General features: G+C 34.8%; 5 protein-coding genes across 9 annotated transcripts; 1 reads left to right on the top strand and 4 right to left on the bottom strand.

Moving 5' to 3' along the window:
* Nucleotides 1-3,216, bottom strand: LOC108481325 (uncharacterized). Its single transcript, XM_017784472.1, has 4 exons — nt 2,929-3,216; nt 2,645-2,806; nt 261-572; nt 1-174 (listed from the first exon to the last, which is right to left on the bottom strand). The coding sequence occupies exons 1-4, from the start codon at nt 3,214-3,216 to the stop codon at nt 1-3; spliced, it is 936 nt and encodes a 311-aa protein (XP_017639961.1).
* A 1,740-nt stretch (nt 3,217-4,956) lies between these two features.
* On the bottom strand, nt 4,957-6,226 carry LOC108481323 (E3 ubiquitin-protein ligase BOI-like). The gene is made up of 2 exons (XM_017784471.2): nt 5,728-6,226; nt 4,957-5,433 (listed from the first exon to the last, which is right to left on the bottom strand). The coding sequence occupies exons 1-2, from the start codon at nt 5,905-5,907 to the stop codon at nt 4,957-4,959; spliced, it is 657 nt and encodes a 218-aa protein (XP_017639960.1). The 5' UTR covers nt 5,908-6,226.
* Nucleotides 6,227-7,488: 1,262 nt separating this feature from the next.
* LOC108483691 (WD-40 repeat-containing protein MSI3) lies at nt 7,489-10,068 on the top strand. The gene is made up of 6 exons (XM_017787232.2): nt 7,489-7,977; nt 8,154-8,480; nt 8,585-8,728; nt 8,831-8,955; nt 9,152-9,247; nt 9,618-10,068. Exons 1-6 carry the CDS (start codon nt 7,666-7,668, stop codon nt 9,844-9,846), a joined length of 1,233 nt encoding a protein of 410 aa, XP_017642721.1. The 5' UTR covers nt 7,489-7,665; the 3' UTR covers nt 9,847-10,068.
* Nucleotides 9,702-13,496, bottom strand: LOC108480545 (basic leucine zipper 23). Of its 5 annotated transcripts, none has more exons than XR_001870642.2 (5): nt 13,347-13,496; nt 11,936-12,821; nt 11,211-11,329; nt 10,767-10,826; nt 9,702-10,688 (listed from the first exon to the last, which is right to left on the bottom strand). XR_001870642.2 is itself a non-coding variant. In XM_017783581.2 (3 exons), the coding sequence occupies exons 2-3, from the start codon at nt 12,717-12,719 to the stop codon at nt 11,304-11,306; spliced, it is 810 nt and encodes a 269-aa protein (XP_017639070.1). In that variant the 5' UTR covers nt 12,720-12,821; nt 13,347-13,496; the 3' UTR covers nt 11,021-11,303. The 5 variants fall into 5 exon arrangements, 2 of the variants coding, with proteins under 2 accessions (XP_017639070.1, XP_017639071.1); XR_001870643.2 differs by having other exon boundaries at nt 9,702-10,684; XR_008269435.1 differs by having other exon boundaries at nt 9,702-10,684; nt 11,211-11,317; nt 13,347-13,491.
* A 1,872-nt stretch (nt 13,497-15,368) lies between these two features.
* On the bottom strand, nt 15,369-24,677 carry LOC108480325 (E3 ubiquitin-protein ligase UPL3-like). The gene is made up of 18 exons (XM_017783274.2): nt 23,544-24,677; nt 22,874-22,984; nt 22,650-22,766; nt 22,394-22,564; nt 22,150-22,311; nt 21,619-21,867; nt 21,372-21,493; nt 19,873-21,286; nt 19,529-19,624; nt 17,873-19,432; nt 17,545-17,769; nt 17,359-17,463; nt 17,137-17,217; nt 16,968-17,036; nt 16,740-16,868; nt 16,166-16,255; nt 15,831-16,046; nt 15,369-15,582 (listed from the first exon to the last, which is right to left on the bottom strand). The coding sequence occupies exons 1-17, from the start codon at nt 24,426-24,428 to the stop codon at nt 15,981-15,983; spliced, it is 5,652 nt and encodes a 1,883-aa protein (XP_017638763.1). The 5' UTR covers nt 24,429-24,677; the 3' UTR covers nt 15,369-15,582; nt 15,831-15,980.
* Between the last annotated feature and the right edge of the window lie 32 nt (nt 24,678-24,709).

Here is a 24,709-nt window from a genome sequence, read left to right as displayed (position 1 = left end):
CTAATTGAAAGCCCAGGCGTTCTCCCTCCTTATCTCTTCTTCTTCTTCGGGGGTGAAATCATTCTCTATGTTGAAGGTTTTTCGAATCTCCTCCGGCGACTTTCCCTTTATCATGTCCGCCACCGTTTGGCACATCAAACCCAACAAGCTCTTTATATTCAAAAAGTTAGCCGCCTGAAATCCAATTTTCAATTTAAAAAATTCAAGATCGTTTAAGAAGCACGATAATGGCAGAATCGTAAATAGAGAAAGAAACTAACCAATGTGAGATAATAGAGGGTGTTCTGGTCAACTTTGGCGAAATTGGCATCCCAATCTTTAAATTTAGTAGGCAATTCATCGTCCTTATCATCGACGTGCTTGGTGCAAAACTCGAGGACCTTGGCTAAGGTGTTACCGGTTACGCCGGGGATAGGGATTTCGCCGTCGGCGCAGTCGTCTTCGATCATGTTCTTGATAGTCTGTGATTTAAGCGCCACCGCTTCGTCCACCACGAAAATCACTCCGTCGGAGCTCTTCAATGTAACCTTCTTGGAAGTCGACGACGCCATTGTTGGTGGTTGAAGAAAACCCTAATCCAAACAGAGAGCGAAAATATGATGCTTAAGATTATTAATAACGACTGAGGGAAAGTTTATGCAAAAAGTGAGGGAAACTCGTATGGTATTTATAGAAGGATTTAGCGTACGCACGTACTGAATTGAACCTAATTCTACTCATACTAGGATTTTACAATGAATAAAATAAAATAAGTGCATGTAGATTCTAGTAAATATAAAACTCTCAATTTGGGCCTGGAAAAAAAATTAAATTTCATCTCTCTATAATGCCATCAATATATTCATTAGCTAATTTAATTAAATAATTATTCCTATATATTATTTTCATTTAACAAAACCCATTCTAAAATATATTGGTCTAACTAATTAAATATTAATATTAATATTAATATTCAAATCATGACTGAATTTTTGTATTATTTCAATATTAATATTTTTAAAATTAAATAACATTAATATAATTTATTCTAAATTAGTTAAATACATTTAAAAATGCTTTATAAATTACTTACCTTTTCAATTAATTAATGATTTTTCAATAATTTTATTAAAATTTAATTTATACAACTGCCCCATATATTACATAAGAATTCACACTAATATAGTAATAAATTTATTTGAATATTATGCATGTAAAAACGATCGGATTATTATATTGTACATATTCAATTGTTTTACTAACAATTGGCAGTATTTTGCATGCTTTGCTTTACGCTTTTCCCTATCGATATGATAGCATATAATAAACACAATTATATTTATAAATTTAAAATTAAATTATTAAAATATTAATTGTATAAATTATTAAACTATTTATATGGCTGGTTAGGACTCAGTCCTAAAATAAAAAAATTCATTTAGACCCTTTAAAATTTTTAAAATTTTAAATTAGTAAAGATATAATTGTACTTTAACCCCAAAAATGATAAAAAATTGATTTAATCTTTTAAAAATCTCATTAAGTAAAAGTCAATTATCTATCCAATCTAATATTAATTGGATGCTTGAATACTTAGAGACTTTCATGCGTTTGTATACAAAGTATCTTCCAACCCTTCTACAACAATTCATTAGTTAATTAGACATTCCCCTTATCTAATCTAATTCAAAACTCCTCTAATAGCCACTCCATTAGTAAGCGAGGCTCCCATATCAAGATTTACTGATTTCCTTCCACTACTTTAGTTTTTCCTTGAATCCTATTCAAATGGTTAAATTTTATTTTTACTATCATAAAATTAAAATTTAATTTTTTCCTAAATAAATTTAATGTAAATGATTTGAAGAAGGGTACACTTTTTTAATTATTTTAATATCTCGGATGGGTTAACCAATAAGTTATAAAGGGCTAAAATGATTTTTTTAAATATATATTTTAAAATTTTAGAGTTAAGACTAAATTGATAGATTTTGTAAACATTGAGGACAAATTTTATTAAACTTTTAGAATTAGAACTAAAATGTCAAAATTTATAAACATTGAGAGCTAAATTTGTTAAAATTTTTTATATGTAGGATCAAATTGATAAAATATGTAAATATTAGAGGTCTAATTTTTATTAGACCAATAAAAAGCCACATCAATTAAGAGTGATTAAAATATTTAATTTTAAAAATTTTAACGATTAAATTTTAAAAAATAATAATTAGATAATTAAAATAGAATAAAAATCATAATTAGATGATATTTTATAGTTTACCCATAAAAATAATTTTAGCTGACAAAATGTAATGGACTAATATTTGAGAAGCATGCTTAAAACGTATTTCGGATGACAAAATATTTAATTTAACATTGTTTTTAGTGTTAAAAAGGTGTTTTAATACATCATAAAAAATGTTATCATATTCCTGTTTGTATATAAAAAATTAAATACATTAACCAATGTCACACTCACGATAATAATAAAAGCATTAAATTGAAAAAAAAAATCCTCTAATCTAGAAAATACTAAACCCTGAAAATATAACAAAAATAATAATAAAATAACTAAAAACCAATATAACGAAAATGTCCTCTAATCGACAATCCTATCGTAATATCGACACTTTGATTTGAATGCATGGAATCCCTAATCGAAAGCCCAGGCGTTCTCCCTCCTTATCTTTTCTTCTTCTTCGGGGGTGAAATCGTTCTTTATGTTGAAGGTTTTCCGAATCTCCACCGGCGACTTTCCCTTCATCATGTTCGCCACCGTTTTGCACGTCAAATCCAGCAAGCTCTTTATTTCCAAAAAGTTAGCCGCCTGAAATGCAATTTTCAATTTCAAAAAATTATTATTATCATCCACGATTTCAAAATCGCTTAAGAATCACGACAATGGCAGAATCATAAACAAGAAAAAAAAAAAGAAAGAAAAAAACCAACCGAGATGAGATCAAAGAGGGTGGTCTGGTCAACTTTCACGAAATCAGCTTCCCACTCTTCAAATTCAGTAGTCGGCTCACCGTACTTACCATCGACATGGTTGTTGCAATACTCGAGGACCTTGGCTAAGATCTTACCGGTGACGATGGGGATAGGGATTTCTCCATCGGCGCAGTCATCTTCGATCATGCACTTGATAGGTTGCAATTTAAGCGCCACCGCTTCGTCCACCTCGAAAGTCTCTCCGTCGGAGCTCTTCACTATAATCTTCTTGGAAGTCGACGCCATTGTTGTTGGTTGAAGAAACCCTAATCCAAACAGTGAGCGCGAAAATCGAAGGCTTAAGATTATAAAAAAGTGAGGGAAACTCGTAAGGTATTTATAGATGGATAACTATTAGCATACGTCATTGAATTTAGACCTAATTCCACTCGCACTAGGATTTTAAATACAGTGAATTCTATAATAAAATAACCTCTAGTTGAAATTCACATGATTTGAAATTTTATATCATACCTTTAATTAATTAATACTTATAATTATATTGTTTAAAATTGTTCCACAATTGTTAGTAAAATAACACTAATATAAATTTTTTATATTAATTACAATATTGAACAAGAATAATATTAATATATATAATTGGAAATAGAAAACAAAATTAAATTGAAATATTATATTGGTAGTTGAGGCGGTTTAAATAGTCTTTTTAAGACAGATTTGACCAATTCTTTAGGTGCTGAAGAAAAATCGGCTATCTTCCAAAATACATCATTGAAAAGTATATTGAATAATATTCGATATCTCGAAAAAGTTGGAAAATATTTTTATTAATAAAAACATCATAATGAGTTAAAGAGCAAAATTTTCAAGAAAATTTAAAGTTAATGTCTAATTAACTATGTTTAAATATTTAGATAACTAAAAGATTATAAAAGTAGAGGCTCATTGTTGTTGTGGTGTGGTATTGATTCTATATTCGATTTTTGTTGCTATGTGCTCTACTTATTTTGCTGCTGTAAACCGATTTTGTTGGGATTGGTGCAACGCAAGATATGGATTAGAAGTTGTCTTTGTTGCTAAAGCTTGAATGGGGTTCAATTTTTGTGAAATGGTATTTCGTGGTTGTCGTGAGTTTGTCCTATTGATGTCGTGAGGTTCTTATTGTTAGTTTTTCTAGTTCTTGTGAAATGGTCTTTTGGTGGCTGTCGTGAGGTTTTTATTGTTGTTATTGCTGCTGCTAGTTTTTATTCGATTTTAGGTCAGCTCTTTTTGCCCAAATCTGAATGATCCTATGATATTGAAAACTCTATGTAGTGGACTAAGTTGATTATTGAATGATCAAAATTTTTTTTTTTAAAACATTGTAAAAGTAGGGAGCCAAAATATATGATTAGGGGCTAAATCTCAATTTAAATATGGTAGAAGAATCAACATCATAATTTTACAAAAAGGAAATCTTGATAAAGTGTTTCATATAAGAATCTGATTAACTTGTAAAACAAGTGTATTATATTGCAAATATTCAATTATTTTACCAACTTTGACAATTATTATTGGGATAAATTTTAAAATTATATATTAACTTTGATTTGAACTTGATTCATTATAATTTTATACATAAAATTTAATTTCATTCAATTCTCACAAATAATTGACACAATTATTGATATAGCATTATTTTATGTGTATGATCACACTAAATCAAAATTTTGTGTATAATTACAATAAATCAAAATTTCATATATAAAATTATATAAAATTACACATTAAACTAAAACTCATATATAAATTTGTAATTTATCCCAAAATAATTTCCATGACATCTGAATTTATATATATATATATATATTCTTTGTCGTCTTGTTGTAAATTTCTGTCTATGTCATAGATCTTTTGCTTCTTAAACCCTAGGGACTACCTAAAAAACAAGACCAAAAAAAATAAAATCGACAAGGGTTGTTGTAACTCGAGTTCACCCCTCATGGGAAAATTTTCTTCTTTTCCCCGGGAAATTCTACTGTTTGACTAAGAAACCAACGCCTCTATGCTAGCTTTCTTTGCTGTTTTACAAACAGGACAAGAATCAAGCAAGGCTTCACAATTCTTACACGAACAAAGATGTCTGCAAGGAAGGAACAAAACACAACTACTTCGGCTATTACAACATTTGCAAACCATTCTTGTATCCTCATCTTCACAACATGATTCTGCATCGTCGACTCCATTGATGAAACAACACGAAGCTCGTTCTTTTAACGCTTCAAGCTTGTTGTTCAAACACATAGCCATTGCTTCCTTTTCATAAGCCACTTTTTTCCATCCTTGGTTATCCATCTCTAGTTTCTTCAACAGATTTTGTAATTCTATTAATTTGTTTTTTGCTTTTTGTATCTCCTCGTCTTTTTGATTCAGTAAAATCAATGCCCTCGATTCTATTTTGTTTAAAAACATAGTAATTTGCTTTTTTCTTTGTTGTTCCAGCAACAATCGCAATCTCCCATTCTGAATAACAAGAAACAAAAAAAATCATGAAAGAAAAACCGACAATGAAGATCTAAATCATCTTTTAGTTTCTTTCAATTTCAATTCAAAAACCGAATAATAATAATAAATTTAACTCTAAATATTTACATATATTATCAATTTAATCTCAATTTTAAAAGATTTAATAAATTGAATTTTTAGCATTTACTCATTTACATAAATTTTGCAGATTAAATTTATTAATTTAATGCCAAATGAAATGTCAATTGAAAAGGTATTTTTATTTTTTTGTTTTTTTCTTTTTCTTTTTACCTGTGATATGATGAACTGATCAATCTCATGTCGCTGCTGCAACTGTTGCTGTCGATGATCAAAAAGGAACTGATTAAACGCGCCACTGCCAAGGCCACCATTGTCGCCGCTGCCGCTACCACCACCACCACCACCAAAGCAAACATTGTCAGAATAGAACTGAGCTTCTTGTATGGCCATTTTTTTCCAATCAACAAACAAAACTCCCTCAAAAATAAAGCCAAGAATTCAAATCAAACCCTCTTTTTTTCTTCTCAAAATCAGATAAAAAACTCAGATGTTTTTATCATTTTTTCTCACTTGGATCAAAGAAAACTCTTTTTTGAACAAAAAGGAAGTGAAAAGGGTGATGAAGTCAAAGATATGAAGATGAATATATATATATACACGAAATTTGAATGCACAATGTATTAAAGTAACTGAAAAAATACATAAAAGGAAAGACAGAAAAAAAGACAGGCTACTAATTGCTCATAGAAATGTCAAATATGTCAGTTTAAGTCACAATTGAAAAGCCTGAAGAAAAGGATTTATTATAACAACTCCTGCCAAGTCACGTCTCAACTTTTATTTATATATAGCAAATATTTATATGGAATCCAGTGGTGCTTAATTAACGTTGCCAAAATAACTCACAAACTGTTGTGTTTTACTTTTTAGGTAAAACATAAAATAATACCCACGTGTTTGTTTCTAAAGTTGTACATGGTTGGGCCGGTTTCTAATAAAAATTTAGACTCAATTGATATACTCGGGTCATTTTAAAAAACGATTCTAAAAATTTATTCAAACTTGATCCGGGGGGAAGATAGGGGCTAGCAGGGTTGGGTCTCCCTTAAAATGTAAAACTGTTATTTAGGTTCCTAAAATTTTTTAAAAATTTTAAATTAATAAAGATAAAATTACACTTTGGCTTCTCTAAAATTATAAAAATTCGATTTAATTCATTATAAAGATATAGACTATAAAAATTTAAAATCAGCCCCCTAAAAAATTATTCTTGCTTCACCCCTAAACTTAATCTGAATAAAAATATTAAAACCCATTCTGATTTGCCCGTATTAATTTTTTTACGCCCACAATGTCAATGTATCATAATAGCTAGTATTATAATTAAATCACTTGTTTAATTTAGTGTTATTAGTCAATTTAATACAAATTTACTTAAAAAATATGGTCTAAAACCATTTTTAAGAAAATAATAAAATATTTAAACAAGGATGTTTTTATCTTTCACCATTTTATATTTAAATAAAACAATTAAAACCAAATAATAGAGTTTGAATCCAAAATAATAGGAATCTACACAAATATTTTATCAATCCACCTCTAATTTTCTTTCACCCCATCGACCATTGCGACATAATATATAGGTTAAAATATATCTTAAGTTCTTGTAATTTTTATAAAATTTTAATTTAATCTCTCTATTTTCATATTTCAACATTTAAATGCAACTGTTAACACTTATTTTGTTAAATTCACGTTTATTATAACATCATTTTTAGTTAGATGAATGGTAAGTGAGTATTTTCTTAATTTCAAAATGTCACAGTAATAAATTTAAAAGTGATAACAATAGAAGAAGAATTTTAAATTTTAAAAAGTAGAGGAACTAAAATACCGGAAAATAAAAATATAGGGACTAAATTTTAAATTTGTAAAGAGTTAGAGGGATCTATGACATATTTTAACCTAAGAATATATTAGATCCCGACAGAGCCCACAAGGATCCAGCCCATTGTGGCTTCTAACATGGGACTTTGGGCTATCTATCTGTGCGTTCTTTCGTGCCTTTCAATGGAGGCTTATCCCTCTCACCTTAAAACATAAATACATACACAAATTGAGGAAACAATCCAAAACCCTTATAGCTTCGCTTTGGTTGCTTTCAGTTTTGGCGGGAGGATAGAGGAGAGAGATCTCTGCGAAGAATCCATGGCGGGCGATTCAGAGATGAACCCAGAGCAGGTAGAAGAAGAGTTCAGCGTATGGAAGAAGAACACCCCTTTCCTCTATGATCTCGTCATTTCTCACCCTCTCGAATGGCCTTCTTTGACTGTCCATTGGGTTCCTTCTTCTCCCACTCCTTACGGACCTGACCCTACTTTTAACGTTCACAAACTCGTCCTCGGAACTCACACCAGCGGCGGCGCCCCCGATTTTCTAATGATAGCCGACGCAGTTCTCCCCACTCTCGCCTCTGAGTCCAATATCGCTGCTAAAAATGATGACCCAGTTATCCCTAAGGTTTGTTATTTTGTTTCATTTTTTTAGGTTTTCATTTACTTAATTTCGTGGGCACTCTCAGTCTTCGATGATATTTATTGAATTGTATCGTATTATAGTTCTTGTTTATGGGCAGTGTTCTTTGGCTACCAATTGTTTGATGAAATTACTAGCTGGATTTTGTTTGCTGATGATAGGTTGAGATAACACAGAAAATGCGTGTTGATGGGGAAGTCAACAGGGCTAGATGTATGCCTCAAAACCCGGTTATTATCGGCGCAAAGACCAGTGGCTCCGACGTTTTCGTGTTTGATTATGCCAAGCAGGCTGCAGCTAAAGAGCAGGAGGGTGACTGTGTTGCTGATTTGAGGTTGAGGGGTCATGAAAAGGAAGGGTATGGATTATCATGGAGTCCATTTAAGGAGGGTTATCTTTTGAGTGGTTCACAAGACCATAAGATATGCCTTTGGGACTTGTCTTCTTGGCCTCAAGATAAGGTTCTTGATGCAACCCATGTTTATGAGGTATTTATAGGACTTTGCTCTTTTGTTTCATAGGAAATGCTCGGATTTTTTGACCTTGAAAACATTTATTACTTGATTGTGAGTATCTGTGAATGTACTTGTAGGCCCATGAGAGTGTGGTTGAAGATGTGTCATGGCATTTGAAGAATGAGAATATATTTGGTTCTTCTGGTGATGATTGTATGTTAATGATCTGGGACTTGCGCACTAACCAAACTGAACAACGTGTTAAAGCTCACGACAGAGAGGTGAATTAACAAATTTTACCCTAATATTACAGTCTTTGTGTAGTATTATGTTTCCATTTCCATTTGATCATCGGATAAGAAATGTTTGTTTTTTGGTCTCAGATCAATTATTTGTCATTCAATCCTTATAATGAGTGGGTTCTGGCTACAGCATCGTCCGACTCCACCGTAGGTTTGTTTGATGTACGAAAGCTGACTGTACCTTTGCATGTTTTAAGCAGCCACAGGTGAGTTTACTGCCTCTTAGGTCGATCCCTGTGTTTATATGCCAAAGCTAGTTACAATTCGATTCTATCTTTCAGTATATGCGGTAATATAGTTCTAGCTGCATCCAAACTCCATTAGTAAAGAAATATTTTACTGCACAAATGGTGCTTGAAATCATTGAAATAGGTTTTGTAACCTCGGGTTTGTCTTTTACAGTGGAGAGGTCTTTCAGGTAGAATGGGATCCTAATCACGAGACGGTGCTGGCATCTTCTGGTGATGATAGGAGGTTGATGATTTGGGACCTTAACAGGTAATTCATGTTTGGATCGATACTAGGAATCTGTTAAATGCTTTTATTTTGCCTGTCATATATCACTTATTATGCTTTCCCTTCGTTTTTGCTTCCAAACTTTTTGTGATCATCATGTTACTCGGACTTGGGTGTGAGCGTGAGTGTGAGATACAGAGTCTTTGACAAACATGGATATATTCGTACTTTCATGATTCTTTTATGTATTTGGAGGAACCTTGGAGGTCCTATCCTCAACCATGCTCCTGAACTGCTCTGTTCTCATGTAATTCGATCATGTCCACCTTTAGCATTGTCTCATTCATAAACATTCTCCTCCTCTGCGCTCTCCCTCAGGATCAATAATTGGCTTATTCTCAATGATTTGCAGGATTGGAGAAGAGCAATTAGAAATCGAATTAGATGCCGATGATGGCCCTCCCGAACTTCTCTTTTCTCATGGAGGCCATAAAGCTAAGATTTCAGATTTCTCGTGGAACAAAAATGAGCCATGGGTGATTTCTAGTGTAGCTGAAGACAACACACTTCAAGTGTGGCAATTGGCAGAGAGTATATATCGAGACGAGGATGACACTCAAACTGCCGAAGACCATCCATAGTCCATAGAAGTTGGATTTAGAGTTTTAAGGATATGACCTTTTTAAGTAAGATCATTGTGAGTTTATAATAATGTTTTGTATGTGGACAGCTTTAGGAGTCTTTTAACATGTAATTTAATATTCAAACCTTGTGCCTGCTGTTGAACTAAATTTGATGTAAAACTTATGACACTGAAGTTTGGTTTCAACTTAATTGAGTTTTATCGCCGAACCTAACTTAAATTTAACATGTATTATTGCGGATATATAAAAGGTTAAGTTATATTAGTTGTCATTCGATTATGGTTTATTTCTCCTTTTTTATTTACCAAAAATGAAAAGTTGCAAAATAATTTTTAACTATCAGTAATTTTTTTTGTCACTCAGTTATTAACTGAAAAATTATAAAGTAATCTATCAACTAATCAATTTTAATTTTTTTATCATGAATTGGTTAATGTAAAAATGGAAATACAGATAGAATTGAATTGTTGGGTGAGTAATTAACTCATAACAAAAAATAAAAATAAAAAAAATCCCTTTTTAACAAAACAAAAGGACTTGTACCAGATTGCAATGAACAAGACACATCTAAAAGGAAATTCAAGATCAAGTACTCATTTTATCTCTGCTAACTAAACAGTTCAACCATCTTTTTTTCCAATTTGAAAGCCACATTTGTGGCAACTAACAAGCTCGAAGGCGGCTATAGTTAGGCACAGTTAGCAGTTACAGGAAAAAACCGTAACCTTCAACGACTCCCTCACCGTTCTACAACTACGAGTTTTCATCAGACATTCATTGATCAAAACCTCGGTTAAAAGATGGCACTTACCCTCTTTGAGCAGGCATCTCCGGCCTTCCTAAAACCAAAAACTTTGTAAGCTACCAATGTCAATCGCAAGCTAGGGGACTGCAGGGAGTGAAAACTTGAAACTCACCTGCTATGGGGGCTCACACCTCACAGTATTTGAAACATCATAGATATTCCACCTTAAATTCTGTAATTCAGCAATAAAAGAATTCATATAGCTCAGAAAGACGGAACTAGAACTCAACGAAACGAGGGCAAACTTCAATAACAGCAAAATGGTATAATGAAAAACACACTAATCCGCAAAAGCACCTATGAACTTTTTAAATTCATCGGCAAAGCATAGCATCATCAATCATAATTAGCTATAGATCTCATACATTGTAGGCAGGAAAAAGGGATAAGGCAATTTATTGAGTTTAGCTCCCAGACACTACGAGCTATAATCCAGAAGTTTCCACTTTACAAGTTTATCGTCTTTAAAACCACAAAAACATCTCAGATAAACCATAACTACGGAATTAACATGAAAGGGAAATGAAAATTGATAAAAATGAAAAAGCAATGCAACCTGAGGGAGCGTGATGGATCCGAAAGAAACTTGCTTGTTGGAAGACAAATATGTACCCCATAGAATATGGATAATGCTCGCCTCAACAGTTCTTTAACCTGCTGTAGCTGGACGAACACCTCCCAAGAAAATAAATATCAGTATCAAAGCCACAACATAATCAAAAGCAGTGTTACACATTGCATGCAGCTATATTCCGTTTTTAAACAGTCATTGGTCAATACAGCTTATAATATTCGGAATATTGCATGAACAAGTTCAAATATCTGTTAAAAGGCCTCTCTTAGATTATAGCTCATACACCATGAGGACTTGAACATGTCCGTGTCAACACCTAAATATACAAATAATGTTCTGTGACTCATGGTGGTTCTTAAATCTTATGTAAATCTTTTGCCATTCCTCTCCTAATAATTCTAAACTCGACTAGTAGATCTGTACTAGATGATGATATATTCAAAACAATACTCAACTCTAGACACACAGGAGAAAAAACTACTTTCAGCAACCCTAACAAGGTACACGAAGCAAAAATCGAGCACACTATCTTCTCTAGAAGATTAAAATGTTGGATTGGAAATTCGAAGCATGAAAATAGTGAAGCAAATAACTAAAGCTGACATACTAGTCACAGAAGGTGATAGAATAAAGTTTGGATATATCATATCACACATTAACTTTCCAATATTTATCATATATTACGAGAAAGAACTCCTAAATTTTACCTTTTCTCCTTTTTGTGCCAGAAGAATTGCCATTGGCCGCTGCAATTCCAACCCCACCTCTAGGAAGCTCCTTTGCTCCAGAGTTTTGACTTGCCAAGCATTGAATATCATCAAATTCACACCCATTAAATCCATGTCCGTCCAGCGCTGTGGCTTCTCCTGTATTACCTTCGACCTCGGGTTGAAGGCAATACATCTGATCATTGCATTGTATATTGCAGGGATTCATCAAATAAGCACCAGGCAAATTCAAGGTGTTAACATTATTAGCTGTTGGTTTCTGATAGGGAAACGAACCAATCTCCCCTTCAATTCTTCCTCGAACATCCACAAGCAAACACTTAAGCCGTGCAATCTCAGCCTCCAATGCAGCTTGCCCTTGCAATCTCTTCAACAGCTGCTGGTTCAATGTCCTCAACCTCACAACCTCGTCTTCCAACGAGGCTGCTCGTGCCTTAACCTTTTGCCTATACTTCCTAACAGCTTCTCGATTACCCAAAGAGCGTTTCTTTGGTTTCTTCTCCCTAGAGCCCTCTGTGTCATCAGCAGCAGCTTCATCTTCAGTTGAGGCAGGCACGATTTTGGTATGAACATGGAAACACGTGTGTGTATGAGAATTATCAGGGCCAGGTGGGTTGCAAGTGTGTGTATGCGTACATGCATGAGAATCATTGAGTATTTCATTGAAAAAACTGTCCATCGAGCAACTGCTTGGAATATCACCCATGTTATTGCCACCAGAAAACACTTCTTGGTTCGAAAAATCGAGCTCCCCTTCGTCCATTACAACTAAAAATCCCCCCCAAAGAAAGGGAAACACTTAAATCTATTGAAGAAGGGAAACACTTAAATCTATTGAAGGAGAGACAAATTTACGATTTTGAACCTGAACCAAACAATAATTCACACCCAATTAGCAAGTAACAACACCAATATATATATAAATGTAAAAATCCTAATAATTTCTATATGCATACTTTATACAATATATATATTCTTCAAAGCATCCATTACAAGATTAAGAGGAATTTTCAACTCAAAACAAATATCACCAATCATAATCAGCAAAAAGGAAGTAGACAAAAGAAAGCCTTTGTTTAAAAAAAAGAAACAGCAAGTTGAACAACCTGGGATGATCCGAACAATTCGATACAATTAAGGTTCAACAAGAAGCCAAAAGAACAACGAATCGAAAACGAGCATCGTAATCATAGATTCGACAAATCGAAAACCCTAGAAAATAATCAGCATCCCCTTTTATGCATTTTCCTTTGCTTCACAAAAAGATATAATGAAAATAACTACAAAGCTAAATAACAAAACGAAGAGAGTGGGTTTTTTTTTACTTTTAATATTGGTGAAAAAATGGAAAATTCATACAATTTTGAAAAGATTCCTAAAATGGACGTACCGGAAAAAAAGGAAGAAGAAATGGAGAGCTGAAAGTTGCAGAGATTCCACTGTCTTTTTTTTTTCTGGGTCTGAAATTGTGGAGTCCTTGTTGCTCTTAATTTATACGTACTTGAGGGACTTAATTATAAATTTAAAAAACTTATATTCAGTGAAATACTATGGTGTATCGTTGTTTATGAATTGGAAGGTGTAACTTAGGTTTGTTACCGTTTGATATTAGATTATCTTCCACGTGAATGATGATGACGATGATGGGGTTGTTTGTGGGCAACGAAAATTTGAAGGAACTTTGGGTCAATTGTGGAAGATTGGGGACTTTGGGCCCTAGTAATGTGAAAGTTTAAAGTCTTTGGTCCCCGCTCCCACTATTCATTTCAATAATTTCATTTTTCATTTGTAATTTATTTTATGAATATTTATTATTATTAAGATGCGGCTGTATTTAGTACATTATCACTGAAGTATTTTAATTTCACAAGTCATGTTTTTTTTTTTAGTTCAGTATACCTTAAATAAGACATATCACAATAAAATTTTCCTCGATGAATATATTTTGGAGGTCTTTCTATTATATGGATATTATAAAATTAATTTTTTATTATTAAATAGATTAATATTAAATAATGTTAAAATGAAATAGGCTAACCTCTATTGTTTAAAAATCCTGAAAATTATTATTATTTTAACTGTAATTCAATTTTAAATAAAAATTGTATTTATAAAATCATAAAAACTTTAAAAATAAATGAAAAATTAATTTCATCTATAATATATGTGTTTCCCAATACTATTAACCATTTAAAAGTCTACTAATATGCCAAATAAACTTTCACACTCATTAATGAAGTTTATGTAATTCTTTTTAAAAATTAATTTAATTAAAATTATTGCTGACAGAAAAGTTCTGTCAGATAAATTGTCAATTAGTAAAATATCTCATACCTTTTAAAATAATGAAATAATAGCTTTCCTTAGTGATGTGGGACTTGACACTTGAGCTAATTAAACAAGCTAGATGGGAAATAGCATATAATATAAAGCTGCTAGTCAAGCCTATTTTAATTATGCTTCAATCTATCATTAGAAATCAAATGAGAAATGAAAAAGAAAACGTTGGTTGTTTTTAATTGTTTGACCTAGAAATAGCACAAAGACCCAGCTGCCCTACCCTGAAATTATTACCTTTCTACACGTGGATTCTAATTTCAGAGTGTTTGGTGAGCTAATTTGCAGTTTTGAGCCCTTCGAATAATGGATTGAAGACACAAAGATTAAGCAACCACATAGGATAGATTACTCTAACTAAATTATTAATAAATTTATATTTTAATAATTTAATTTTAAAAATTATAAAATAATCACTAAACTATTTATTGTTATATAGCATTTTCTATTCACACTCTCTTCATTAATTGAACATCGCAAATTTACTAACTAAAATTTAAATTACTTTCAAGAATAACCTTCTCTAATTTTCGATACTAATCATTATACTAACTTATATCTAACATATATTCTATTCGTTAATTAGTATTAAAACATCATATTAATTATCAAATTATCACTTGTAACTTGCTAAATAATAACTTTTAAAGAATCCAATGATTCAAATGAATAACTTTCAATAATCATTTTATAATTTTTATAATTAAATAATCAAAACAATATATTTTACCCAAAAATGTAAATATCCGCATCTGATTTATTTAAATTGTTGTTTTCAATATTTTAACGCTTTGTTTATGCATTATCATTCAATAAAAACGAAATATAAGTCTTTATATAAAAATACCAAAATAAAAGTTTTATTTTGAAAGAGCTTAAACTGATAATTATTTTTAAAACTAGCAAAAAAACAAATTTTCTATTTATTCAAAAACTAAGACTTCAATTAAATTATTAATATAAAAAAACAAAAACAAAATTTGTCTAAACCAAGACCCTACCTACACCTAGATTCAACCCTACATTATAAATTAAAACCACCTCTAACGGAGCATATCAACGAACAAGATTCATATAGATGGAATGTACACCCTTTTATTTTTTCTTCTAAGCGAACAAAAACAAATTTGTATCGAATTTCCTCATTTATTCATTTTCCTTCCACCATTTATGCAATATATATATATATTCAAATATAATTTCTATTTATATACAAAACTCTTGGAACTGCATGCAACAACGCTTCACAAAAATCCTCGGATGTGCTTGTGTTGCAGTCCCCATTTCACCTGAGATCACAATTTAAACAAAAAATGCTCACAAATGGGAAAAATTAAAAAGGTTGAGATCTATCATTTACACGCAGCATTTAGGGCTCTGAGTTGGAGTATAAACGAGACACGTGTATCAGTTCGAAATAAACACAAATTCAGCCAGGTTATTATCGAGTTGAGACCGTAACTCGGCATGATAACATCCCTAGCAACTATGAGCATGAAGTTTGAACAGATGATCTACCATTAAAGTTGCAACGAACCTTGCCAATGCGAAAAAATATGGAAGAGCAGCGATGAGAAGCCATAGCTTGAGCAAAAAATAACGAGCCGCTTTGAAACATCAAACAATCGCAGGTGAAAAAATTGACCAGATTGTGTCGAGAGTATACACAGGTCTCTGTCTTACGAATTCATGATAAATCAAAAGACCCTTGCCCTTCACTGATTGCATATAGCAATTTTTTATACAAAATTTCCTGTTCAGATAGCATCCGTTGAAATGAAGATAGTAAGAGTAGTATAAAGATAATCATGAAAGATCAATCTAGTATAAAGATAATCATGAAAGATCAATCTAGTTACTAACTGATCATACCTTGGTAGAATATGGAGGAAGCTTCAAGTAATTAGCACAAGTCATGACACTGGGCAAGTCGTCATCAACTGATTCCGAGGGAGAAGAATGCTGTGAATTCATAACAACAAGCGTTAAGAACCATGAACATAAAAAGAAAGAAAAAAGAGATCTAGACAGGCTGAATGAAATATTTACAGTTAAGCTAGAAATTATAACGAGTAGACCGACACCTTCCACTGCCTAAGAACCAGACACCATAAAAAGGCTAATAGGACTATGGTTAAAGATGCCTTGGCCTGAATCATAACATTGCCCATATGTGTTTAAAAAAATTGGAGCCATTGCATGTAAGAAGCACAATCGTTCTATGCACTTAAAAAATTGCCATGAATAAATCAATATGTAAATCCCACTTCGACCTGACTTCCAAAAATTATCTTAAAATCGGCATGAAGAAATCAATACTTAAATCCGACTTCGACACAACTTTCAAAATTATCTTAAAATTTGTTGACTGCAAAACGGCATGTCAACATCAAAACAACAATGTAAATGGAAAGAAACTTGAAACTTTTTCAATCTAACTTGTCACCTTTTTAACAATGGTCAGTTTAGGATTCAGCACTGCCAGACCACCAGGTGGAAGTCTGGGGGCACCAGTAACAAATTGGCAGAAGGCCCGTTGCTGATCTGGTGTAAATTCTCCCATAATTTTGAGTAACTGCAAAATGACAAAACCAAACATTATTACAGATCAAATAAAGATTTAAACCAGTAACTAGACGTCAAAATGATTAAATGACTGCTAAGAGAAACATACATTAATGATCACTGGGCTCTTTGCAGTATATCCATGATCAAATTTTATGTGATCAGCAAGTGTCTCAGCCTACATAAGTTGAAGTTAAAATTGTTAAATCATACCAGACAACCAGTTCTAATTAAAGAAGTTAGCACTATATTATCAGACAGTTTGAGTATCACATTACCTCCCACAACTCTCTGCGACCGCACAGCAAATAGTCCAACTCTTGTGGGGTAAATATTTGTAACGAAGCAATATCAAAAACCTGCTTATTAACTAATATATTAGCATAGCAATGAAATCCTTAACACAGCCCCATAAGTGCAAATAATTAAGAAGGAAATCCACAATGAAAATCAATGAGTGGTTAATCAAGAAAACTCCGGAATTAGGAAAGCAATCGGACCTGATTAAATCCAGCTCTAAATGCCTCCATTTGCCGCATAATTCCAGTCTTGACAGTTGCATCAACCACCAAAGATATGTATTCCTCCAAGTTGTTGATATCCACCTGATGTATTTAACCGAAACTTAGAATAATCTATTTACAGGCAAAAAAAACGGTGGGAGAATAGGAGAGTTTGAAATATACAGTTTCATCCCCTGGCTTCAATATGTAGTCTGGATGGCCAGGAAGTGTAAAGTCCAGACAAAGGTCTTCTATTGGGGCTCCACGGAAGCGTAAATCAGCAATTGCATCACCACTGTCATCACCCATCAATTCTAAATATTTCTTTCGACAAACAAGAAGATGTAATTCTAGCAAAGTTTTCCCAAACTCAGAGTCAAATGACGGGATATCATGCAAATCAAGCTCCTGCAATGGATTATAAAATGACAGTTTTAGCCATAAAAGTAGAAAGAGGCAATACTTAATTTTTATTGGTATTAAAATATGCGATCTAATGCAATCAGCTTACTTCACCAAGCACAAGTTTATAAAATGATGTTGATAGGGGCAGGTCTAAAAGCCGTCCATCTTGAAGAGCTTTTGCCATCACACGCCCCACCAGCCGGAAATACTCAATTATTTTAGAAAATTCACTACCTTCAGAAGCATCAGCATTTAGCTGCCAAGGTCGAGGGAACAACCCTAAAGGAGCTTGAATCATAACTCCATCAATGGTAGTGGAACCAGCAGTTTTTCCTTCTTTCTTTTCATCACCATCAATTTCCATTAATGACTTATTCCATGTAGAATTTGACCTCCACATTCCAAGTTCAAACTTTTGCAACTCATGACTTAAAAGTGTGTAGAACTCCAAAGTAGGACCCGATCCAGTTCCAACTTCTCCAAAGTATTCAACTTCCAGAACAGCTTTTTGGACAGAATACATCCTCATTACTTTTGCAGCAGAATCCAAAATGCGGTCCCGGGAGATGCGAACCTTTTTTCGCTGTAATCTACCAACCCTCACCTCTCTATCATTAGTTGACCCATGGCCATCGGCACTCTGCTGTTGCTGAAGACGATGTAATGCACGAGACAACCCAAAGGCAGTTGAATAGAAGTACTGCCTTCGTGTCTCAAAAGGAAATAAAAAGGGGCATGACTCTGTCAACTGGTAACACCAGGATGGAAGGTTTCCACTGCAGAGAACAAGGGCATCCTGCATTTGCCTAGCCAGTTTTGGAGTGAGCTTACCATTAATAAATTCCTCAGAAGGAACTCTAGAACCAGTGAGAATTAACTCATCTAGATTTGAAATTTTCCCCTCAGCAAAATTGTCGGAAAATATCTGAAACCTTAATCGATGCGCAAGCTGATTCAAACCCTCTAACGCACGCAACAGTGCCAATATATTATAAGTGGGGTTAGATCTTTCTAGATCACAAGGAAGTTCCCCTTGCAAGATGCAATCCAAAAGTGACATTCTATGAGTTTGGGGAACAGAGTTGGAGCTGGAAGAACCAGATTTATTAGATTTCGATTCTGTAATAGAACCTGATCCCCCAACAGATGATCGGTCAGCTTGGCCGTCTGCCCTCTGATACGTTATTGTGTAGATGTCACTCCACAGTCTGCTTCCCTCACTAGAAATATCACTAACAGCACATCTTTCATCATCCTCATCCTCATCCAACACAAGCTGTCCCTGGATGGCCTGATAGATTGTAAAATGCCTTTTGAGCTGCTTACCACCAGCAGTAAATGTCAATTTTGGAGGCTCATTAGAACTACCAAATGGATGTTGCCCTTCCAGATCTCTACCTCCCCTAATACCTCTACCATTTACACTTCCTAGCCCAGCCATGGCAGCAGCTGCAAACGACTTAGCACCCTTTGAGCCATAAGCACTCCTAAAATCAGCAGAGTCTGAACACTTAACAGCAGCTGCTCTGCTGCTAGATCCTGAAGCTGTATTTATTTGGCTATCTCTAATGGCTGAGGCAGGCTTGCCATCTTCAGCTGAATCACCCAATTTAACATCATGAACTTTGTCTGGCATGCAAACAGGAAAAGAATCATCTCTGAGCACCTGGGACAATAATTCCATCAAGCAAAAGTAAGAGTAAATGAAGTTTACAATCAACATTAAGGGGCTTTGCATTTATGCAAGCACAAGATCACTTACATCTTCATGACTATCTTCTTCATCATCAGAAATATCATCATCTTCAACCCCCCAAACATCATCAACCTCCACAGGAAATGTGTCCGATTCTTCATCCTACCAAAAGAGGGGGACAAAATTATAATCAACAAACAGGAAATGGGGGAGGGGGGAAGGCACAATTCCATGCAAACAACAGAAAGGGAAGCACAATTTAATTATGCGGAGTCTAATGTTGAACATTAACAAATGATCGCTTAAACTAACTTCAGCATGTGAGCATGTGAGCATGTGAGCATGTGAGCTTACACAATACAAATAAGCCCAGCCATGTTATAGTTCATAATAAGAATCATAAAGAATACCTCAGAAGTAGAGACACCATTTACAGGTTTCATTGGATCATCTTTACCCAGAGCAGCATTTCTTGTCTGAGGTCCTCTCAACCTCTCTTGTGCCATCTCCAAAACTACCTTACCTTTTCCGTTTGACAATCTTGTGCTGTTCTCCTGTGATGATGGTTCCTTTGTGGCTGTATCTCCTATACTAACAGATGATCTGGACCTTGAAAAATGACGACGAGTGTCCGAAGCAGGAGTTGTGGTAGATGGAGAAGAAGTAGCAGCCCCACTAGATGTGTTCCCAGATTCAGAATTTCCTACAGAAATGGAGAGCTTCTGAGCAGTATCACTTCGTTGAACTCGTTGCCAAAGAAAATCTTCTACAGTTGCTAGACTTGCTAATGGGTCAATCAACACAATACTTGATGAATAATCACGAAGAGATTTCTCTCCATGGGCTCGACAAAGACGCAACTTAAAAGGCTGAGATAATGCACTAAATCCGAAAGAGAGGCGTGCACTCCCACCAGATGACCTGGAGGCATGGCTAAGAACTACAGGGAAACGCTCTACTGATGATAAAGCATTTTGAAGCTTCTGAACCAGGACAACCATAGGAGCAATACTTCTTTCATCCACACTAGAAGGAAGTGCAACACTGATAAATAATTTAAATCTTTTAAGGGCTTGGTGGCGAAGCTTGGGCAGGTTTCCATCTGAAATTATCCCCTTGTAGAAGTATCCGCAAGAAAAATAGTTTAACAAGGCTGCAACACAAGCACTACCAATAAACTCAAAAGTGGATACACCATCCCCCTTGCTCAGTTCTGCTAGAATCTCAGAGATCACCCCAATCAAATATTCTTCCTTGGCAGCAGAAATATCAGCCAATTGAGACCCAGAATCTTTAGATTTTCCTTTTGCCTTAGTCTTTTGATCATCAACACCAGCATTCAATTTCATGCAAAGATTTTTTAAGTGTAGAAGCTCTTCAGTCATACCAACTTCAACAGCACCAGGCTCAGAGGGGAAATACTTATCTTTGAATGCTTTAGCACATCCACTTACAACAGTACGAAGATTTGTTGTAGGGGTTTCGACTGAACTAGGAGGAGAACCAATATTTAAAGATGCTGGATTCTTAGACTCCTCCACTGAACTGCCTTCAGGATTTGAGTTATAACTGCGTCGTCTGTAACGCCTGGAACGCGATGACATTCCAGATATAGAGTCATTATCCTTCTCAACATAAGATGCTAGAGAAGGAGTGTTATTTTGATTACCAATTAATACAAGCTGGTCCACTGCATGAACCACACCCTCTCGGACAAACATTTTGGAGAATGTTGCAGGAAGCTTTTCCAATAGGATCTCTGCAATCTTAAGGGAAGGAACCAAGACATGTGGATCTTTCGATGCTAAAATACCAGCCAAAAAACTACAAGACCAAAAAACATAGTAAGTTTCTATAACCAAAAATTACATTAAGATTTAAACTGGTATGTTTCATTTAAGGTGGATACCTTGATAAATTTGTCACACTCAATAGATTCTGAATCATCTCTGCACTGCTGAAATACATAAGTTTTCCAATAACTGAGAGACATTTGTGGCGAATAGGGGTATTGACACTGGAACCATAAATCTGCTTGACAAAAGGATATGAGACTATCAGTTCCAACAAACCAAAAGAAAATTATGGTAGAGGCAGGAGACATTAATTCTAGCAAACAAGAGAAAACTAAAGAACAATCATCAGTAAAAGCTTACCTGTATAAGAACAGGAAGTAGGTCCATGCCAAATTGCTGGAGAATGTCGGGTTGTTTATGCAACAATTTCTCTCGGGCTGAAACCTCAGAAGCATTTCCATCGGTGTTGTCTTCCTTCTCAGAGCTACTAGTAGGAGCCTCCTTCACAATAGATCCTTTGAAAAATATATTAGAGCTGGCAGGGAGGGAGATGGTTCCTTGAGGCAATGGAGGAAGAAGCTCCTTTGCCAGATTGACAATCTCAAAAATCTACATGATAAGATGAGAATTACAGACCACCAAACAAAAAGTCGTGACATGCATAAGCCATTATCTTGTCTATTATAAAACAAAGTGAAAGTAACAAGCAGATAGGCTCAAAATAAGTGACTTTTAACCACAATAAAAAAGCAGACATGCAAGGTTCGCAAAAACTGATTCTAAAACTGGGTATAACTGCCTGAGTTATTAATACAACATTTTTCACATTACACATAAAAACAACAAGGAACTGAAAATTACCATCTCTTCAGGTTGAATAAATAGTATTACCTGCTCAGCTGGTCTGCTTAACGTTGGTGGAACAGCTGAGTTAGCAGAGATGTCAGAACCTACCAGTATATCTTTCAGGATACCACTGATCCCAAGCATAAGTAAAGTTTTTGCTCCAACAGGAGACCCACTTGCACATGTTGAAAGCAGCCGGATTAAGCCCTGATTCAAAAGCCCAAATGTCATGATATTGCACGCAAAAGCATTGGCTTATAGTTAAAATATAGGAACAGCATCTACTCACCGTATATGTTGGTATGCTCAAAGATCCCTGACCACCGCCAGAATTGCTTGTGGAAATGAGAGATGCAGCTTGAGTAACCAACCCATGGCTGCACAACTCATCTAATTTATCCGGGGAAGATGCAAAGGCTTCAGAAATACGGCTCAGACAAACAGAAGCATGCTCCAACACCTACAAGCATGACAAAACGTACAAGATGAAGAAGCAATATAATTTTACAATGAACTAATTGTCATTAATACGACACTCAAGTTACCTTTGAATCATGATACTGCAAAAGATTTGTTAATGGTGGTATAGCATCCATTACATAGTCAGCTGCATCTGAAGGGAGATTCCTGCACATATTTGCAGCAGTAGATAGAGCCACACGCTGGAACACAGGATTAAATAGAAACAAGGTCATTAAGAATGTACAGAAAGAAAATTTTCTTCACTCTGTATATCATTAAGCTAAAAGGTTTTAAATAAGTTAATTACCTGAACTCCAGTGGCAAAGAAATCCAGGTATAAAAGCACTGCCATGAGAGCACCAGCTCGCAAACAGGGAGTAGGGTGTTCTTGAGATATCTTCTTCAAGGCTAGCAGAGACTGTTCCCAGCATTTCAACCAAAATATAAGAACCCAAACATACCATTTTGAACTTTCTAATTCAGGTTTAGTCATGAACAATGTAGTATATACCCTTTGGTATGAGCAAGTAACTCAAAAGTGAATTTTTAACAGTTAGTTAGAAGCAAGCAAATTTACTTAACACAAGTTGCCAGCAAAATGCTTAATCAACAATCACGAATTTATCTTGGTTCACGCCGACTTGACCTAATGTTTAATACATTTAGAAAGATGCACTGTACTTTGCAATGAAATGCAAGATACCATTGAATCAAACCATAAAACACAGACTGGAGTGTTAGTGTCGGAAATGGGTATGTGTCAAAAGCATGTTCAAACTATTTTCCAACTATTTGTAGGATCCTTGTCACCGGAGAGTCATATCTCCACATCCATATGTGACAGGCATGTGTGTCGTCCGGTCATAGAGGTAGTTCTTTTGGAGCACACATAGGAAGCAACTAATGTTGAATCAAATATTAAATTCCTATCATTTTCCAAAATCAATGATTTCCAACATAACCAAAAATAAACAAACCTGTTCAGCCAAGTCTATATACTCTATTGTAAGCAACTTAGCGCAAAAAGATGAAACTGCACCATAATGCACCACAGCAGCACAGGAAGAAGGCATCACATCACATAAATGAGTAAGCGCCCTTGCCGCAAGAATCATTATATCAGGGTTACTCTCATGATTAAGCATTCCAACGAGAACGGGAACGAACAAATCCACAGAAAACGTGCTCAATGACTCCTCAGTCCCAATTGAAAGAATCTCACAGAGCTCTATCAACGCCTCAACCTGCCCCCCTTCCTCCCCATCAGCACTCATTCCAGACAGAATCCTCTTCAACCTCCCATTTTGATGAGATGACGACGATGAGCCCATTGGCGATGAGGGAAGAAAATCATCAATTCCGGCACCCAACTTCCTCAACAAGCCTTGTAATGCGCTGCTCGCTGACGGCAGATTCTGTTGCAAACTCCCCACGTCGCCTCTGTCGTCATTATGATCATCCTCATCGCCTCCAGAGGTCTCCATATTTAACCCTGAGCTTCCCTCAAGATGATTCGAATTACTCTCGTTATTATCTCCACTATCCCTATCAGTCTCTCTATTCGAAATCCTTAAATCCTCCTCCTTTTCCTTACCTTTATCAGAGACGAGATTCAGACTTTCACTTACGGTTCGTTTGTCTTCGCCAGAACCTCCGCGGGAACCAGATGAAGATTCCGCTGTAACGGAGTCCATTAAGAGACCGGAAGCCCGTGAAACGCGAGTCCCGGTGATGGTAGCAACGGCAGAGGAGGAAGACAAACGAACGCGCTTGTTAGAGCGAATTGTAGGATCAAAGGAAGAAGAAGAAGAAGAAGGGGCAGCTGTGAATGTCTCCGCCCGCTTCCGGGTCCGAAATTTCATACAAAGGGGACCACCACCCCTGGTAATCGGACCGTCACCGAGACAGAATCCGACAGGGTCCTGATCCGAAGTCCGAACCCTAGGAAATTATCGTCGTGGAGAAATGGAACAATGTAATTAACAATCAAGAAACCAAAGATTATTATTAACAAAGTTGAAATTCGATGATTAATTGAGGGAATTGGAAGAAGTAGAGGCCAAAACGAAACCGGTCGTTGGTTCAGAAAATAAGTTTATTTTTGACAGTAGCCTTTTTATAGGAATATATATAAGTTTTTAAT

This window comes from Gossypium arboreum, chromosome 1, assembly GCF_025698485.1.
Source record: "Gossypium arboreum isolate Shixiya-1 chromosome 1, ASM2569848v2, whole genome shotgun sequence".
Taxonomy (NCBI): Eukaryota; Viridiplantae; Streptophyta; class Magnoliopsida; order Malvales; family Malvaceae; genus Gossypium; species Gossypium arboreum.
The sequence above is the reverse complement of the archived record's forward strand: the minus strand, read 5'-3'. Positions and strand labels throughout refer to the sequence as shown.

Excerpts from the sequence above, each read along its gene's own strand:
- LOC108481323 (XM_017784471.2), bottom strand. The coding sequence starts at position 5,907 with ATGGCCATACAAGAAGCTCAGTTCTATTCTGACAATGTTTGCTTTGGT. Across the intron at positions 5,434-5,727 it reads ATCAGTTCATCATATCACAG|AATGGGAGATTGCGATTGTT; the intron begins GTAAAAAGAAAA and ends CTTGTTATTCAG.
- LOC108481325 (XM_017784472.1), bottom strand. The coding sequence starts at position 3,216 with ATGGCGTCGACTTCCAAGAAGATTATAGTGAAGAGCTCCGACGGAGAG. Across the intron at positions 2,807-2,928 it reads CCCTCTTTGATCTCATCTCG|GCGGCTAACTTTTTGGAAAT; the intron begins GTTGGTTTTTTT and ends ATTGCATTTCAG. Across the intron at positions 573-2,644 it reads TAAGGAGGGAGAACGCCTGG|GGTTTTCTTCAACCACCAAC; the intron begins GCTTTCGATTAG and ends TGTTTGGATTAG.
- LOC108480325 (XM_017783274.2), bottom strand. The coding sequence starts at position 24,428 with ATGAAATTTCGGACCCGGAAGCGGGCGGAGACATTCACAGCTGCCCCT. Across the intron at positions 19,625-19,872 it reads ATGGTGTCTCTACTTCTGAG|GATGAAGAATCGGACACATT; the intron begins GTATTCTTTATG and ends CTCTTTTGGTAG. Across the intron at positions 17,464-17,544 it reads TGAAGCCAGGGGATGAAACT|GTGGATATCAACAACTTGGA; the intron begins GTATATTTCAAA and ends TAAATACATCAG.
- LOC108480545 (XM_017783581.2), bottom strand. The coding sequence starts at position 12,719 with ATGGACGAAGGGGAGCTCGATTTTTCGAACCAAGAAGTGTTTTCTGGT. Across the intron at positions 11,330-11,935 it reads TGGCACAAAAAGGAGAAAAG|GTGTTCGTCCAGCTACAGCA; the intron begins GTAAAATTTAGG and ends TTTTCTTGGGAG.
- LOC108483691 (XM_017787232.2), top strand. The coding sequence starts at position 7,666 with ATGGCGGGCGATTCAGAGATGAACCCAGAGCAGGTAGAAGAAGAGTTC. Across the intron at positions 8,729-8,830 it reads TTAAAGCTCACGACAGAGAG|ATCAATTATTTGTCATTCAA; the intron begins GTGAATTAACAA and ends TTTTGGTCTCAG. Across the intron at positions 9,248-9,617 it reads ATGATTTGGGACCTTAACAG|GATTGGAGAAGAGCAATTAG; the intron begins GTAATTCATGTT and ends AATGATTTGCAG.